At 34.9% G+C, this 15,673-nt stretch overlaps 3 protein-coding genes across 4 annotated transcripts; all 3 read left to right on the top strand.

Annotated features, from left to right (window-relative positions):
- Positions 1 to 91: 91 nt before the first annotated feature.
- LOC8288035 (probable inactive ATP-dependent zinc metalloprotease FTSHI 1, chloroplastic) lies at positions 92 to 7,659 on the top strand. The gene is made up of 15 exons (XM_002509939.3): positions 92 to 1,023; positions 1,123 to 1,207; positions 1,507 to 1,941; positions 2,056 to 2,109; positions 2,205 to 2,270; positions 2,853 to 2,948; positions 3,029 to 3,157; positions 3,496 to 3,548; positions 5,084 to 5,279; positions 5,367 to 5,481; positions 5,554 to 5,828; positions 6,062 to 6,145; positions 6,232 to 6,344; positions 6,429 to 6,678; positions 7,194 to 7,659. Exons 1-15 carry the CDS (start codon positions 365 to 367, stop codon positions 7,371 to 7,373), a joined length of 2,790 nt encoding a protein of 929 aa, XP_002509985.2. The 5' UTR covers positions 92 to 364; the 3' UTR covers positions 7,374 to 7,659.
- Positions 7,660 to 8,010: 351 nt separating this feature from the next.
- LOC8288036 (SUN domain-containing protein 5) lies at positions 8,011 to 11,084 on the top strand. Its single transcript, XM_015728072.3, has 4 exons — positions 8,011 to 8,509; positions 9,005 to 10,353; positions 10,444 to 10,529; positions 10,616 to 11,084. Exons 1-4 carry the CDS (start codon positions 8,308 to 8,310, stop codon positions 10,848 to 10,850), a joined length of 1,872 nt encoding a protein of 623 aa, XP_015583558.2. The 5' UTR covers positions 8,011 to 8,307; the 3' UTR covers positions 10,851 to 11,084.
- Positions 11,085 to 12,307: 1,223 nt separating this feature from the next.
- Positions 12,308 to 15,573, top strand: LOC8288037 (F-box protein SKIP8). 2 transcript variants are annotated; one of them, XR_001534890.3, is made up of 4 exons: positions 12,308 to 12,972; positions 13,202 to 13,398; positions 14,774 to 15,128; positions 15,327 to 15,573. XR_001534890.3 is itself a non-coding variant. In XM_002509941.4 (3 exons), the coding sequence occupies exons 1-3, from the start codon at positions 12,520 to 12,522 to the stop codon at positions 15,030 to 15,032; spliced, it is 909 nt and encodes a 302-aa protein (XP_002509987.1). In that variant the 5' UTR covers positions 12,308 to 12,519; the 3' UTR covers positions 15,033 to 15,573. The 2 variants fall into 2 exon arrangements, 1 of the variants encoding a protein (XP_002509987.1); XM_002509941.4 differs by having other exon boundaries at positions 14,774 to 15,573.
- The last annotated feature ends 100 nt before the right edge of the window (positions 15,574 to 15,673 follow it).

Consider the following 15,673-nt stretch of genomic DNA (forward strand, 5'->3'; position numbering starts at 1 on the left):
TTCCACTTCGGAGAGAGCTGTTCTCAATTCTCACTATATAAGTTATATAAATCCAAAAAATCAATAAATGTACATATTCATACCCGAGAAATCCCATTAAAGATGGCCACAGGACCCGACCCATGTTAGCAGAAAAAGTTGCCAACACACTTAAAACCTAGTATCTAGAAAAACCGGAATCAGTATCAATTCCTCTCGCTCTCCTCTCCTTCAATCCCAATCATTTAAGTTCCTAATTTTGAAAAAACTTTTTGAGTCCTCCCTCCCCCAAGAAAAAGAAAAATGAGTTCAATTTGCCGTAATTGCATTACTACCCATTAAAACCTTCTGATTAAATGCTGGAGCTCTAAAACTTAGCTAAACAATGACCACTATTGACACTCTTTTATCTACTAGGGTTTATCCTCCCAAAACCTATAGAAAATCCTTGCAATGCACTCCAATAATTCGACCAAAAGCAACATTTCTTCGTCGATCATTCACAGCTCTATGCGGATTGAATTCAAGCTCAGAGTCACAGCCCAGTGACACTAAAAAAGATGGCTTTGTTACTAGAGTTTTAAAGGAAAATCCTAGCCAACTTGAGCCCAGGTACCGAATTGGTGAAAAGTTCTATACTTTGAAAGAGAAAGATAACTTGAGCAAGAATCAGAACAAGGGTATGATTGAATTTCTAGCAAAGAGGTTAAATTTTACAGGAAAATGGAAAAAAGTGGATAATGAGAGTCAAAATGAGGGTAAAGATGTGTACTTGAAGGATATTTTAAGGGAATATAAGGGTAAATTATATGTTCCTGAGCAGATTTTTGTGGCTGCGTTATCTGAGGAAGAGGAGTTTAATAGGAACTTGGAGGAGTTGCCTCAAATGAGCTTCGAGGATTTTAACAAAGCAATGAAGAAAGATAAGGTCAAGTTGGTGACTTCGAAGGAGGTTAGAGGCAGTAGTTATTTAGACAATTATAGAGATTTTATTGTGGATTTGAAGGAAATTCCAGGCGAGAAGACATTACATAGAACCAAATGGTGAATGTTAGACACTAACGGTTTGTTTTTTCAATACTTGGTTTTCTGGATGTTTGTAATTTGCTTTAGTGATTTATTGCAACAAAATGTGTTCTGTAGGGCAATGAGACTCTATCAGACTGAAGCTCAAACTCTTTTGGAGGAGTACAAGGGTCCACAGTATGAAATAGAGAGGCATATGAAGGTGGCCAATCCTTCCAACTCCTCTTCAATTGATTTTGTTAATCTTTCCTTAATCTAATTTAGTGGCTTTAGTAGGGTGCTTTTATGAGGAAAGGCCTCAGCGACTCATAAAAATAAATAATACTAGCAAGACAAGTCATCTTAAGGACAGTGATATTGCTATATTTAGATATGAAGCATAATCCAGTATCCATAGCAATAAAGTTCATTTCCTAGCGAAACATTGTAAATATGGCATAACATATATGTATGCTGTTGGAGAGATGTATGTCTTACTTACTGCTTCATCTTTTACCTCAGTCTTCAGTGGGAAAGTTGCCAGAGTACCCTCATCCAGTGGCATCTTCCATATCTAGCAGAATGATAGTAGAGCTTGGAATGGTGACAGCTGTGATGGCTACTGCTGCGGTTGCAGTTGGAGGGTTCCTAGCTTCTGCAGTATTTGTCGTTACCAGTTTCATCTTTGTAACGACTGTATATGTTATATGGCCTATAGCCAGGCCATTTGTTAAGCTGTTTCTTGGTATCATCTCTGGAATTTTGGAGGGAATTTTGGATTATCTTGTTGATGTTTTCAGTGATGGAGGAGTCTTCTCTAAATTGTCGGAGTTTTACACATTTGGTGGTGTATCTGCCAGCATTGAGATGCTAAAGCCCATCACACTTGTGCTTTTGACTATGGTTCTTCTAGTCCGTTTCACACTTTCAAGGCGACCTAAGAACTTCAGGAAGTGGGTAATGTAGCTTATACCTACCATCTCTGCTTTTACAGACTACGGTTTACTATGACTTACTTCTTGTTTATTTGATCCCTGATTATTGTGCTAATATACTTTCTATGTTTTGCAGGATTTATGGCAGGGAATTGATTTTTCACGTTCTAAAGCAGAAGCTCGAGTGGATGTTAGTTTCAGAATGTCGTACTTTTGTGCTTATCTTTAATATTAGTAAATTTTGCATGAATTACTTAATACTCTTTCAGAACTGCCTTTCTTCAGGGGTCAACAGGAGTTAAATTTAGTGATGTTGCAGGGATTGATGACGCAGTAGAGGAACTTCAAGAGGTTTTCCTATTTACCTATCTTGGAGGATGATATTTTTTGCATTCAAGCATGATGCATGTTTCATTATTTGAGTTGTGAATATTTACACTCCTTTTTGCCCCCCCCCCTCTTTTTTTTGTATGCCGCTAGGCTCTCGAATGATACCTTGGAACTGTGATTTGTAGGCAAATGAGAAAAAAGATGTCATTTATTGTTTTTTTTACATACAAAGGATGAATATTAATAATTGCGTGGAAGTGCCTTGCCTACTGAACTAACTTAATGAAATTATTAGAAATTATCAACAATCCTTTTGCAACTGTTGTGACCAGTGTATATTATTTTTGAGAACTTGTTTCTTTTTCGCAAATAAATTTCAAAAACTTTCCTGAGCATGAGGGTCTTCTTTTTCTTGCTAATACTAATAGCACCTTTATTCATCCTCTCTACCCTCTAATATCCTTAACTTTATCATGTTTCTTGATATTGGATTTAGCATATTGCTCAAAGTTGTAAATGGTCATTTTGTTCTTAAAACGCATGCAAAATTGTGATTCCTTAATATACTGATCTTATTTAGTCCTTCGATACTTCGCTGATTAGTTGGTGAGATACTTGAAGAATCCTGAACTGTTTGATAAAATGGGCATAAAGCCTCCACATGGAGTACTTTTGGAGGGCCCTCCTGGATGCGGCAAGGTTAGTTGTGCTTGGTAACCAGCTTGTAAGGAATTTAAATTTTCAGTATTAATGTTAATGGGTTCTAAATACTTCTTCAGACCCTGGTTGCCAAGGCCATAGCTGGTGAAGCTGGAGTACCATTTTATCAAATGGCTGGATCTGAATTTGTTGAAGTCTTAGTTGGTGTTGGTTCTGCTCGTATCAGGGATCTATTCAAGAGAGCCAAGGTAATTAGACTGCACGAGTTGGAATTTTATTGTATCATACTTCCTGTTGTTAATTGTTTGTGTTCTTTAAGTCTAGATTTGATGTTGGATGTTGCTACTATATGTCTATATAAAAATAATTTCTCTAGGATGGTGGAGTAATCAGTTAATGTTAGATCCAAAGCTGAAGTATTACATATAAACATACACATTTTTGCTTAGCAGACATATATAAGTCATCTTGGAATGTTAGTAACAAGGTATAGATGTTCATATCATAAGTGCATAAATTCATCCGATATTTCTTATTCCATGTGTTTCGCTAAAAGTAATTATTGATATTATCATGGTCTCTGCAGGTCAACAAACCATCAGTCATTTTCATTGATGAAATTGATGCATTGGCAACTAGGTATGTGCATTCGTGTTAGTCATTTTAAGTAAATATTCTCTTACCATTGTGGAAATTGTATTTAAATAAATATAATATGCTGAGCCAAATTTCAAGTGCAGTAGCACTTGAAGTCTCATGCTACAGATGAATAGTTGGTCTATATGGGTCTTTCTTTTGTGTATATGTTGCTTGTCGTGTAATACAATTCATTTAGTGACATTATAGTGGAGAGTAAACCCAATTATAGTATTCTAGTCTGGACAACATCAGGGGTGGAGCCAGGTAGGGGCCTTGGCCCCCCTCTCCTAGAAAAGAATTTTGTTATATGTTATGTATATTCTCTGAATTGTGGGTTTGAAGCACTAAACATAAGTATTTTTTAGAGTTGGCCCTTTTGTATTCTATTATAATGAGATACCATGCACACTTCATACATGTATCACAACTCATGTTACTTTTAATTGAACATAAATAAAGCAAATGTAAAAAGTGTGTAATATTTATGACTATTTATTAATGACATTAAAAATTCAAACATTTGTCTCTTTTTGCAAATTTGGCCATCCTTTAAATTTTTGCTAAAATGGCTGAATTTGGCTAATTGATTGCAATTATAGCCAAATTAAAATTTAGGTTAAAATCGGATACTTACTTCTTTCTACTTTACCAATATTGTTTGCTTTTTAAGAAAAATGCATAAAATTACAACGAAATTGAGGAAAGAATTGACTTCACCTTTTATTCTTTTTCTTGATTCATCATTTTCACTTGTCATTTACTTTCATGTTCATTTATAACCTGAACTTGGTAACTCGTATGTGATATGTAAATCTATATGGCAATGGCATGTAAGTTGTTGATAATAAATATTGACACGTCATTTGCCACATCAGCTCATTTTGATTGAGATTTTTATTTGGCTATAATTGCAATAAATTAGTTAAATAGGGCAATTTAAGTAAAAATTAAAAGGATGGACCGTAGACGTAAATGTTTGGATTTTTAGTGTCATTAGGCCTATTGTTTATATTCTTATCTTCCAGTCTTTAATATATAATATCGATCTAAAAGATAAAGTTGAAAATTGTTTCTTTTTCTTTTCTTTGTTAAATACTTATTATTGTTTAAAAATAGAACAGAAAAAATAAGCACATAGATGTACTTTCACATGCATAAGTTTGTTTAAGTTTAAATTTGTGTATAATCTTTATTACTGTAATGTTGTAAAATATTTATCGGCCCCTCCGAGTTTTAATTCTGGGTCTTTCCCTGGACATCATAATTGGATGCTGCATAGTGTTTTTGTTATCAGAAATGAGATACAAGTCACTCAGCAATCATTTTCACAGATTGACAAGGATAATGTGATACGTACATCAAATCTGCACAGGAAATCAGGGTGATTTCTGATTAATAATATATTACAAGGAAATGCCAAATATTTGCAACATAATTAGCTAGATTGTAGGAGGCAAACTGCTGTGCCAAAAAGACATGCCAGGCCACAAATAATTGAAAATCTAATTTTATTTGGTCCATTGTTGTATGAATAGGCGTCAAGGAATTTTCAAGGAATCTACTGACCACCTCTATAATGCTGCTACTCAAGAGAGGGAAACTACATTAAACCAGCTCTTAATAGAGCTCGATGGCTTTGATACTGGCAAAGGGGTTATCTTTTTAGCTGCTACAAATCGTAGAGATTTGTTAGATCCTGCTCTTCTTCGACCAGGTCGTTTTGATCGCAAGGTTTGTTTATGCTACTAAAAGAAGGGAATGGTTTGATTGCTTTTTCCAATGGCTGTTACTGTTGTAACCCTGATTTTTCTTCTGTAGATAAGAATCCGTGCTCCTAATGCTAAAGGAAGGCTGGAAATTTTGAAAATTCATGCTAGCAAAGTGAAAATGTCAGAGTCTGTTGATTTATCTACTTGTGCAAAAAACTTACCCGGTATGTGTTGTAATTGGAGTTTTTCTATATAGTTTCTTGTTTGGCGTCTATATTCATGTGTGCAATTATCAGGATGGACGGGAGCAAAGTTGGCTCAGCTGGTCCAAGAGGCTGCTCTAGTGGCAGTGAGGCAAGGGCATGCATCAATTATTCAGTCAGACATCGATGATGCAGTTGATCGACTGACTGTTGGACCAAAGCGTGTTGGGATAGATTTAGGTCATCAGGGACAATGTCGTAGAGCTACTACAGAAGTTGGAGTTGCTATGACTTCCCATTTGCTTAGGCTATATGAAGATGCAAAAGTTGAATGTTGTGATCGCATTTCAATTGTCCCTCGCGGTCAGGTTCTTGTTCTGTTTCCTTGGTGATGGCACTCTTCTTTGGTCTAAACTATTTTTCTTAGCTTTCCTTTTGCTCATTTGTTCTCTAGATTCACTTGTACTTGTACATTTTATACCTGTCTGCTGATAAGATCATCTGATGTGTGGGATGAGTTAATGTTCCCTCTTAGATTTGGCCCTATGACGTTTACTTTGGCTTAATACTTATGATAGCATGTGTCAAATGATGTCTGCAGACATTATCACAAGTTGTATTTCATCGGCTTGATGATGAATCATACATGTTTGAGCGCCGACCTCAACTGCTGCATCGTCTTCAGGTGTGCTTAAAGATTGTCTAGTCGAGTTCATTCATTCTTTCTGAGATTGTACCAGATTATGTTAATTAGCTAGTTTCTACGTAAAGGTTCTTCTTGGGGCGAGGGCAGCTGAAGAGGTTATTTATGGGAGGAATACATCAAGGGCATCAATTCCCTACCTTGCAGATGCATCTTGGCTTGCTCGTAAAATTATTACTATGTCAGCCCTTAATTCACTGCTGAACTTGTTGGTTTCCTGTTCTTCTATTGGTGTTTAATGCTAGGTCTTTCTTTTTTCCAACAGATGGAACTTGGAGAACCCAATGGTCATACATGGCGAGCCACCTCCTTGGAGAAAGAAAGTTAGATTTGTGGGCCCACGCCTGGACTTTGAAGGGTCACTTTATGATGACTATGGCCTAATTGAACCCCCTATCAACTTCAATTTGGATGATCAAGTTGCGCAGAGAACTGAGAAGTTGATAAATGATATGTATGAAAAAACGGTTTCTTTGCTAAGACGGCACCATGCAGCTTTGCTCAAAGCTGTAAAGGTAATTGGTTGTGTAGCATCAACATGCTTGTTGATAGTATTTTCTTGACTTTCGATGGCTAAGCAACCATGGTGCTCGCTTAAAATTTTGAAAATGGTCTTCTGTAGCTGATAAAGGAAGAAAAGAAGAGAAAACAAGAACAGAACACACATTGTTCAACAGTTTTAATTTTCTTATCTTTTCTTCTTTATGCTTGCAGTCCGATCCATTTTGTGTTACTATAGTTTCTGATTATTTGAATTTTCTGATGGTATCAGAGGATGATAATTTGTCTAGTCCTAATCTGTTCTTTTAGCAGGGCTGTGAAATTAACTAGGGGAAGGCTACAACTTGCGAAGTTGACTAAATGATCCAGGGATTGGATGTTTGAATCTGATTTCTGCTACATAAAACTGTCAATTTGTATATTTAGATTCCTGTGTCCATATTTAGATAAAATCTTTATGCCCTTGTATTGCAGGATACGGGAGTGCTGAAAGTAGACTAACTGGCAAATTTTTGGACTTAATTTGCAGGTTCTTATTAATCAGAAAGAGATTAGTGGGAATGAAATTGATTATATTCTGAACAATTACCCTCCGCAAACATGTATAAGTCTTCTTTTGGAAGAGGAAAATCCGGGAAGTCTTCCATTCACCAAAAACGAACAAGGGCATGAAGTAGATTATGAGCTGCTAACTTCTGCAGAAGGGTGAACCCATTGAATGAGATGCTGCATTTTTCATGTCAAGACAGCTGCGGAAACAGTACTAGTTGTCAGTACACGCCAACATTTGCAGCACCTGGAATCTTGCTGCTTTTTGAGATCTTAAAGGAGTTGTAAAATTGGTTAACATGAAAATTTTGTTTTTGATCAACAGTGCTGGTTGTAAATTAATTCATTTATGTGTTTACATCTTTGCTCTTGTTGGTATTAATAAATTAAAGCTCACAAGTGAAAAAAGAAGGAAAATCACATGGCGTGAACAAGTCATTATTCCATGTTTGTATGTATATGATTTTTATGTATTATCTTGCAAGTTCTTAGTCGGTCCAAAATCACCGACTTGGTAATAACTAAAGCATTAGTATAAACTAAGAGCATTTGTTTGATCGTTGCACTAAACTCTTTGCAGTGGACGCCACCTTTTGTTCCAAGAAGTCTAACACTGGACAGTTAGATAAGCATTTGCCCTTGTTCTCGATAGTCGATCCTGTAAATCAAAACTAAACAGAGAAGAATAACATAAAGAGGATAAAACTATCCATTATATCCCAAGACTGCCCCTACATGGTGCCGTTATTATCAGCTTAATAAGCATAACTGAAAGGGCATTTCAGTACTACAGTATCCGTCCCGAATTAACCGACCTTTAAATGGTGCAAAGCAGTTTCCGCAAGATCAGGAGTAAATAAGCCACACAAGTGATGAAAACATGGAAAGAACTCTAAAGACCAAAAGTGGATTTTCTTTCTTTCTTGCGGTACTCTCTCTTTCTTCCACACATAGCGTAGACATAACCATTGTTTCGTTTCTTTTTTCCCTTTTCCTTTTTTGGCTTCCCATCTTTGAGGAAGAACCATCTACAGCCACCAGAAAAATAAAACACACACACAGACATACCCTTTTGTCTTTATGGACAAGACATCATGAAGAAACCTCGAAATGGCTCCTTAATAATTGATGCCATTAGATGCCAAAAGAACAATGATAATAGCAGCAGCAGCAGTAATAAAAATAACAAGAATAATAGGAGAAGCTTCTACGAGCTATCTTTGTCATTGATGCTCTTACTTTGGTGTCTTGTCTTGTTGTTTTATACTAGACTTGGCCTTAGCCATGAAAATGAAGGTGAATTTTTTTCGTTATCCTTTATCTCTTTGTTCAGTTCTTTGTCCAGTTCTTTTGGTTTTTTATTTTCTGTTGTTTTCTTTCACTCATTGTTCTGTTTGGATTTTCTAGCAAACCCTTCTCTTCTTTCTAATCGACACATATAGTAATGTCCTAATATCCTGCTAACACTCTACTTTTGGTTGCAAAGAAAACTCGAGAAAATGGAAATGTTTGACATTACGAAGAAAATTGAAGATGAGGCAATTAATTCCTCTGCAGTTTACATGCATAATATAAGTACTAATTAGACTTGGCCAGTTAATTGTTCCATGACTTAGTTATGAACCAATAATTAAACAGGACTTTATGGAACCTGTGCTAGTTAAAATCATGAAATACTGCATTCTTCACCGCTGAAAGTTACAAGCATCATTCTTATGGTAAAGGGTGAACTAAGTTTTTCATTTATATTATGCATGTTTTATCGAATTTATAGGAGTGTGCATTTTTCAGGGAATTTGGCTCTTTATAACAGAAGCGTACCTTGCCGTAGCACTTTAAAAGATAAGCTTTCTGATGATGCACAGTCATACATTTCAAATATAAGTCACAATAATACAAATGGAGTGCTGTTGGAGCTTAATCTGACTTCCAGTTGTAACAAATCTACAGTTCAGATTAACTTTGCAAATCAGAAGTACTCGATTTCAGAGACTGATAGGATAGAAGAAGTAATCTGGAGTTTTTTAGGTTACAGATCTTTAGTTTGTAAAACACAAAATCCTGAAGAATGGAAGATTGGTAGGCCAGAAGCACTACCTGGTGAGAGATCTCATCATTCTACTTATCTTAATCTAGATGAGTTTCGGAACATAACGAGACAAGAGAAAGGCCAACAAATTCCTAATCAGCTTGTTAACATCACCCATCGACTTGAACCTGATGGAAAAGAGTACAACTATGCCTCTGCAATGAAGGGTGCAAAGGTTGTTGCACATAATAAGGAAGCAAAAGGAGCTGGTAATATCCTTGGAAAGGACAAAGATAAATACCTAAGAAATCCTTGTTCTGTTGGAGGAAAGTTTGTTGTGATTGAACTTTCTGAGGAGACATTGGTTGATGTTGTCAAGATTGCAAATTTTGAGCATTATTCTTCTAATTTCAAGGGCTTTAACTTGTCTGGAAGTTTAAATTATCCTACTGAAACATGGGAACTACTGGGTAATTTTAATGCTGCAAATGTCAAGCATAGTCAAAGTTTTAAGTTACCAGAACCCAAATGGGTGAGGTACTTGAAGTTGGATCTACTTAGTCATTATGGCTCTGAATTTTACTGCACATTGAGTGTTGTTGAGGTATATGGAGTAGATGCAGTCGAGCGAATGCTTGAAGATCTCTTAGTATCTCCTGAAGAAACTAATCCTAATAAATCGCCAAAGCTCATTACAACTGCAGGACCACCTTCAAAACCAGAACTGAATCCTACTGATGAGAAAAGAAATGGCAAAGTCCAAAATGGGACTGATATTAATGCTGCTATGGTGACAAGAAATGTCTCCAATGCTCAACAAACATTTACAACAAAAAGCCCTGTGACTACAAGCAAGATCCCAGATCCTGCAACTGAAGTTAGACAGCAGCCAGTTAGCAGAATACCTGGTGATACTGTTCTAAAGATCTTGCTGCAGAAGGTGAGATCACTTGAGGTAAACTTATCTGTGTTGGAAGAGTATATAAAAGAAATGAATAGAAGGCAAGGAGATATTCTGCCCGACTTAGAGAAAGAGCTATCAAGAATATCATTGCTTTTGGAGAATAGAAAAGCAGAACTTAATGCTGTCATGGAATGGAAGGAAAATATGGTAACTTGCAACTTCTAAATTCCTAAAATATAAGAAAAGATGATTGCATGATTAGTCAAACTTATCGTTTGATCTTTCTTCCACTTATAGGATAAAGGGCTCATGAACTTTGAGTCATGGAAAGATGATGTCTCGTCTCGAATGGATGCATTGGTCAGAGAAAACATCATGCTAAGGTTTGAACTTTGTACTTGTGATTAGATTTTATCAGGAAGGTCTCAACCTACCTGGTTAAATTAAATTCTCTTGTTATATACTGCAGATTAGATGTTGAAAAGTTAGTGAATGATCAAGCGAATCTAGAGAGCAAGGAGCTAGCAGTAATAGCAGTGAGTCTTTTTTTCATGTGTTTTGCAACTATCAAGCTAGTTTCATCAAGTGTTCTAAAATTTTTAGGAGCTTCTGAATCAGATAAGGTATGCAGGACAAGTAGAGGTTGGGTTATGATATTTGTTAGCAGCACTATGACAATATTCATCACCCTCCTCTCTAGCTAGCTACTCCTCTCCTTTCTTTCTGTGAATCTATGCCAAAAAGTTACACTACTTGTAAAACTGCACTGTATCAATATTCATCAACTTGCTCTCTATCCATTTTAGCTCTAGAAAATCATTAACTTGTATCTTTTTTTCTTATTTATTTGTTTATTAATATTATAGAGAAATTATTTCACAACACATCATTTTTTCCCCCCTTCTTTTGTAGTTAATTGATTCTCACTTTTATCCTAATTATTTTGCTTTTCTTTTCTTTTCAGAAGTTCATTGTTTGCTCATTATAAAAAAACCTGCAATTGGCATTTCAAGTTCTTTTAATTTTAGATTGCACAATTGAGTACAACAAATGGACAAAATAATAAAAGAAATGATTAAACCTGCTTGGTTACTTCTTGAACCTTGGAATTCAAGTGTAGTTCACTATAAATAAGCTCATGAAGCCTTGCATTTATGAGCTTAATATGGTATGTTGTTTCTTTTTCTCCCTTTCTTCTATTTTTTGAGGTGTTAGTTCTCTTATTCCATATATTGCTCATCAAATTTAATGAGCCATCGTCATACTTTTTCACAAAATTAAAAACTGATGGTAATAATCAAAGTATCCAGCTCCTTGGGCATCTAATAAATATAATTTCTTCTGTTCTGATGACTAAAATGTTTATGGATATTTCAACAACATGTAAATCTATAGTTTTTGACACATAATTTTTATTTTAATATATATTTATTTATTTATAACACATGAAATTTAAATTAATATTGTGATAATAAAATTTTATAATTTTTTATAAAAATTTATTAAGTAATAAATGATTTTTTATTAAAAAATAAAATATATTATTACATTTTAAATATTATATTAATTAATAAATTAGTTTTCAAATTATAGAATAATTTTTATATTTCTAAAAAATAATATATTATTTTAATTTTATTAACGTTTACATTTATTTTTGATACATAAATTTTACAGTGATACTAATATATAACTTTTTATGTTGATCATATAAAATGAATGTATTAACTAATAATAAATTATCTTCCTAAATGATTCTAAAAATAAAAGAATAGCATTTCAATTACCAATCACGTTACTGCTTATAGCCCAATTAATTGGGTTAGCCACTCATCTATTTTTGTTTAACTTTCACGAATACAGAAGCTCTTATTTTATGCTAATATGCCAGAATCAAAGGAGCATTTAATTTCTGCTACTAAATATGGCCTTGAAATTGTTTAATTCTCTCTGTATATACTTTACCATTTCTTTCAAAAATATAAAATTACCTCAATATTTTTAAACTAATAACCACTATTTGTTACTAGCAGTTAAAGTTGGTGACATACTTTTTTTATTTTTACCTTATTTGGGCTGTTTTCAGAACTAAACGACGGCGTCTTGATTTATTGAAATACAAAAACTTGCATAAAGGTCTTAGAAAATTGTAATTAGGACCCCACATACGACTCACGAGTTACAAGCCCCAACTCTCTCTCTCTCTCTGCAACCGAAACAAAATTCGACTCTTCCATCATCTCCACCGTTATTAGGGTTTTCTTAAATATAAATTCAAAAATTTCAAAACATATTAATTGCACATTGAAAATTGAAAATTGAAAATTAGGGTTTGATGTTGTGTGTAACAACGGCTTTAATGTCTAAAATTGAATGGAGAATTCTACTTCTACACTCACTCTCGTTTTCTCTTCACAGCCTTTCCTTTTAGCCTCTTCTCTCACTCTCCTTTCTCTTCTACTCGCTTTCTTCACCATCCGATCAAAATCATCCCTCAAATCTCCACCCTCTGATTCTCCTGCCACGTCACCTGCTCATAAAAGAACCTCTAATTGTTGCTGTTCGTGTTCCTGTCATTCGGCGGTGCCTGTTTGCGCTCATATTAACGGCGGTGGTGATATGGTGGCGGCGGTAACGACGACAACGGAAAAGGGTGTTGTGGACAGGCAGACAGGCGCGTCGATGATGGAACAGTTAGTGCCGGAGATTACAACACACGCGCTTAGTTATTTAGATTATCCGAGTTTGTGTAGATTGTCTATGACTAATTCTTTGATGCGTAAAGCAGCTAATGATGATAATGCCTGGAAAGCTCTTTATCACAAGGTATCGCCCTTTTTTTTTATAAGAAAAAAATATATATTTCAATATTTTATTTAAAAAATTGTAAAGTTAGTTTCCTTCTCTAAAATTTATTATTCTTTTGGTTGGTTAATTTTGGATTTTGCGGGTTTTATTCGATTATTTTGTGATGCGTAAGTCTAGAATATCAGCATCCACTAAATTGATGATTGATGTTAATTAGTTGTTGAAGGGTTTTAGTATTGTGTGTTAGGATTTTACATTGGAACAAGATACAGTGACACCTGTTAATGGATGGAAAGCTTACTATGCGTCTACAAGAGCCATTGTAAATGCCAATACAGAATTTTTTAACGTAATTAAAGACAGGTCTCTTCAAGCTATGAGTAGAATTTGGCTTAATGCGGACTACGTGAAGTGCATTCACGCTTCTGGGGAACTTTTCTCAGGGTATGTGCCCATATTTAATTGTGATGAATTGATAATACATTTACATATATATTGTTCTTCAGCGTTTAAAAAGTTTACTTTTTAATTTCTTGATTGCTTTGCTCCCTTTTAGGTTTAGATTTGGACATGGTTTTATGATATGAACTGTTGACTGATTTTAAGGGTTAGTGGCTTGCTTCTGTGACGTTTTCTCTTCAGTCATGCAGTTGGTTGAATGAGAACTATTTTACGGGGGGACCTGCTGTTAATAGCATTTTAAATTGTTAGGATTTCGGATTTCAGTGTATAGTGTCTCAAAAAATTTCTTGCTGGTTGAAACATTTGATGAGACAAGAAGAAGGAAATTTATTTAGCTTGATAATTTTGCTCTTGGTGATTAGTATGGTTTGTGAGTTAGAGATGATTATTCTGTTCCTGCCTCTTTGCTGAAGCTATTACATGCATTGTTATTGTCCTATGAATTTGAGGCAATCATTTGAGATTTTATCTTCAATTCATGATCTAATCTCGAAGTTGTAAAGAGAATGCATCTTTAAGCTGCACATTTAGGTTTGGTCTAGGTATGAATTAAAGATGCTTATATTTGTACTATGGCCTGGCCCTCAATGAGTAGAAGTATGTTAGAAATTTAAGTTGTTTTCCTTTGTAATTTGCACTTATTCAGTCATAAGTGTGAACTGTTTGGAGTGATGGATGGAACTCTTGGGTTGCGGAAAGGCAATAATATGGTAGTGTTAGTGAAGTGCTTGCATGCCTTGGGAAAGGCAGATGGGAGCTACGGTTTTCACTTCCCATTTGTCAAATAATATATATACTTGGATAAGTGTGGTATTGATATATAAAGATGGGTGCCTTGCTGTATCCACTTTGGTACAAATTATAAAGATGGTAAAAGTGATGACTTAAGGAAGCTGATGTCCTCCTTGATATGATGAGATAACTGTCAGTTGACAAATATTAGTAGATCTAATAATATGTTCTATCGATGAAGAATGTCATAATGGTGGAGTTTTAGTGATATTGATTTTTTTGGACGTTCAAAGCTTTTCCAGGGACTTTGTGCTGTAATTTTGCCTAGTTGAACTCTCTAGCTTAGATTTGTTTTTTTTCTTTTTCCCCTAATGGCAAGTAAGAGTTTCAAATTAGCCTGTCATAGAACCCAAAATAAAAAAAGTGCAATTTTTGTCAAAGATTGCCAAATTCTGACTTTTACCTGGATAGTATTTAATTTAAATTTACTACTGGAGGGGGACATCTTTGACAACTTAATTAGGTTTTCATGAACTTAAATCATTATCCGGAGCTTCAGATAAATCTTTTGCCTTTATTGTTTGATTGAAGTCAAATTGCAATATGACATGTTTTGTTTATGCAGGTATAATGCTGTAATGCAGAGTTGGCAGCTTGCATTTAATTGGGAGCAAGGGCTAGAGTTTCAGGTTCGGGATGTGCGTGCCCGGGTGCTGACGGACATGGCTTGGGTTACCATGAAAACCTACTTTGACATGGACACTGGGCCATTTACTGTAACTAATATCTTTGAGTTCCATAATGATCGATGGTACATGGTGCATCATCACAGCTCAGTTATGCTCATTGATGGAGATGTGGACCAACAGATTGTGCATGCATAAAAGAAGAAATGATACCAATGATAATTTTTAATACTAGCTGGAAATTAGTGGTATTTGTTAGCAGGAGGAAGCTTCTTGAATTTCTATGAATTCTTGGTAGGAAATCCTTTCAGTCTTTCCAACCTCAGTTTTGGTTCTCTTTTTCTTATTTTTAGGAAAAGCAGCGTCTCCTTAGCTCTCTTTCATTGATCTCTTTTTCAATGTTAATTCCCTCATTTTCTTTCTGCTGTAATTTTTTTAGTTTTCCCATTTCTTTTCACTATATTCATTTTATACTCATAACTATGTTGATAGGGAAGTGCCAACTATTCAAAGTATAGTCACTATTTCAAGAAGCAAATTCTAAGTGCAGAAGTTCACCAATTAAATGGAAGTCAATCTTAGAAGATAACGTTCTTCTTTTTTTTTTTTTTTAATCGTTTTATTTTGTATCATGAAGTGGACAGGTGTAATATCCTTTTTCTTTTTTTGTCCTTTTTACATTGGATTGTGAAGTGGACAGGCTTTAGATGTGAGTTTTGAATATATTTGCCTTTCACAATTTTTTATCTTTTGCTGATGATGAGAGAGCCTATGTTCTCTACTTGATCATTTCCTCTTGACAAGCCCTGGGATTGAAAACTAGCATGATGTTCCCAAGT

Source organism: Ricinus communis, chromosome 5 (genome assembly GCF_019578655.1).
Source record: "Ricinus communis isolate WT05 ecotype wild-type chromosome 5, ASM1957865v1, whole genome shotgun sequence".
NCBI classification, from domain to species: Eukaryota; Viridiplantae; Streptophyta; class Magnoliopsida; order Malpighiales; family Euphorbiaceae; genus Ricinus; species Ricinus communis.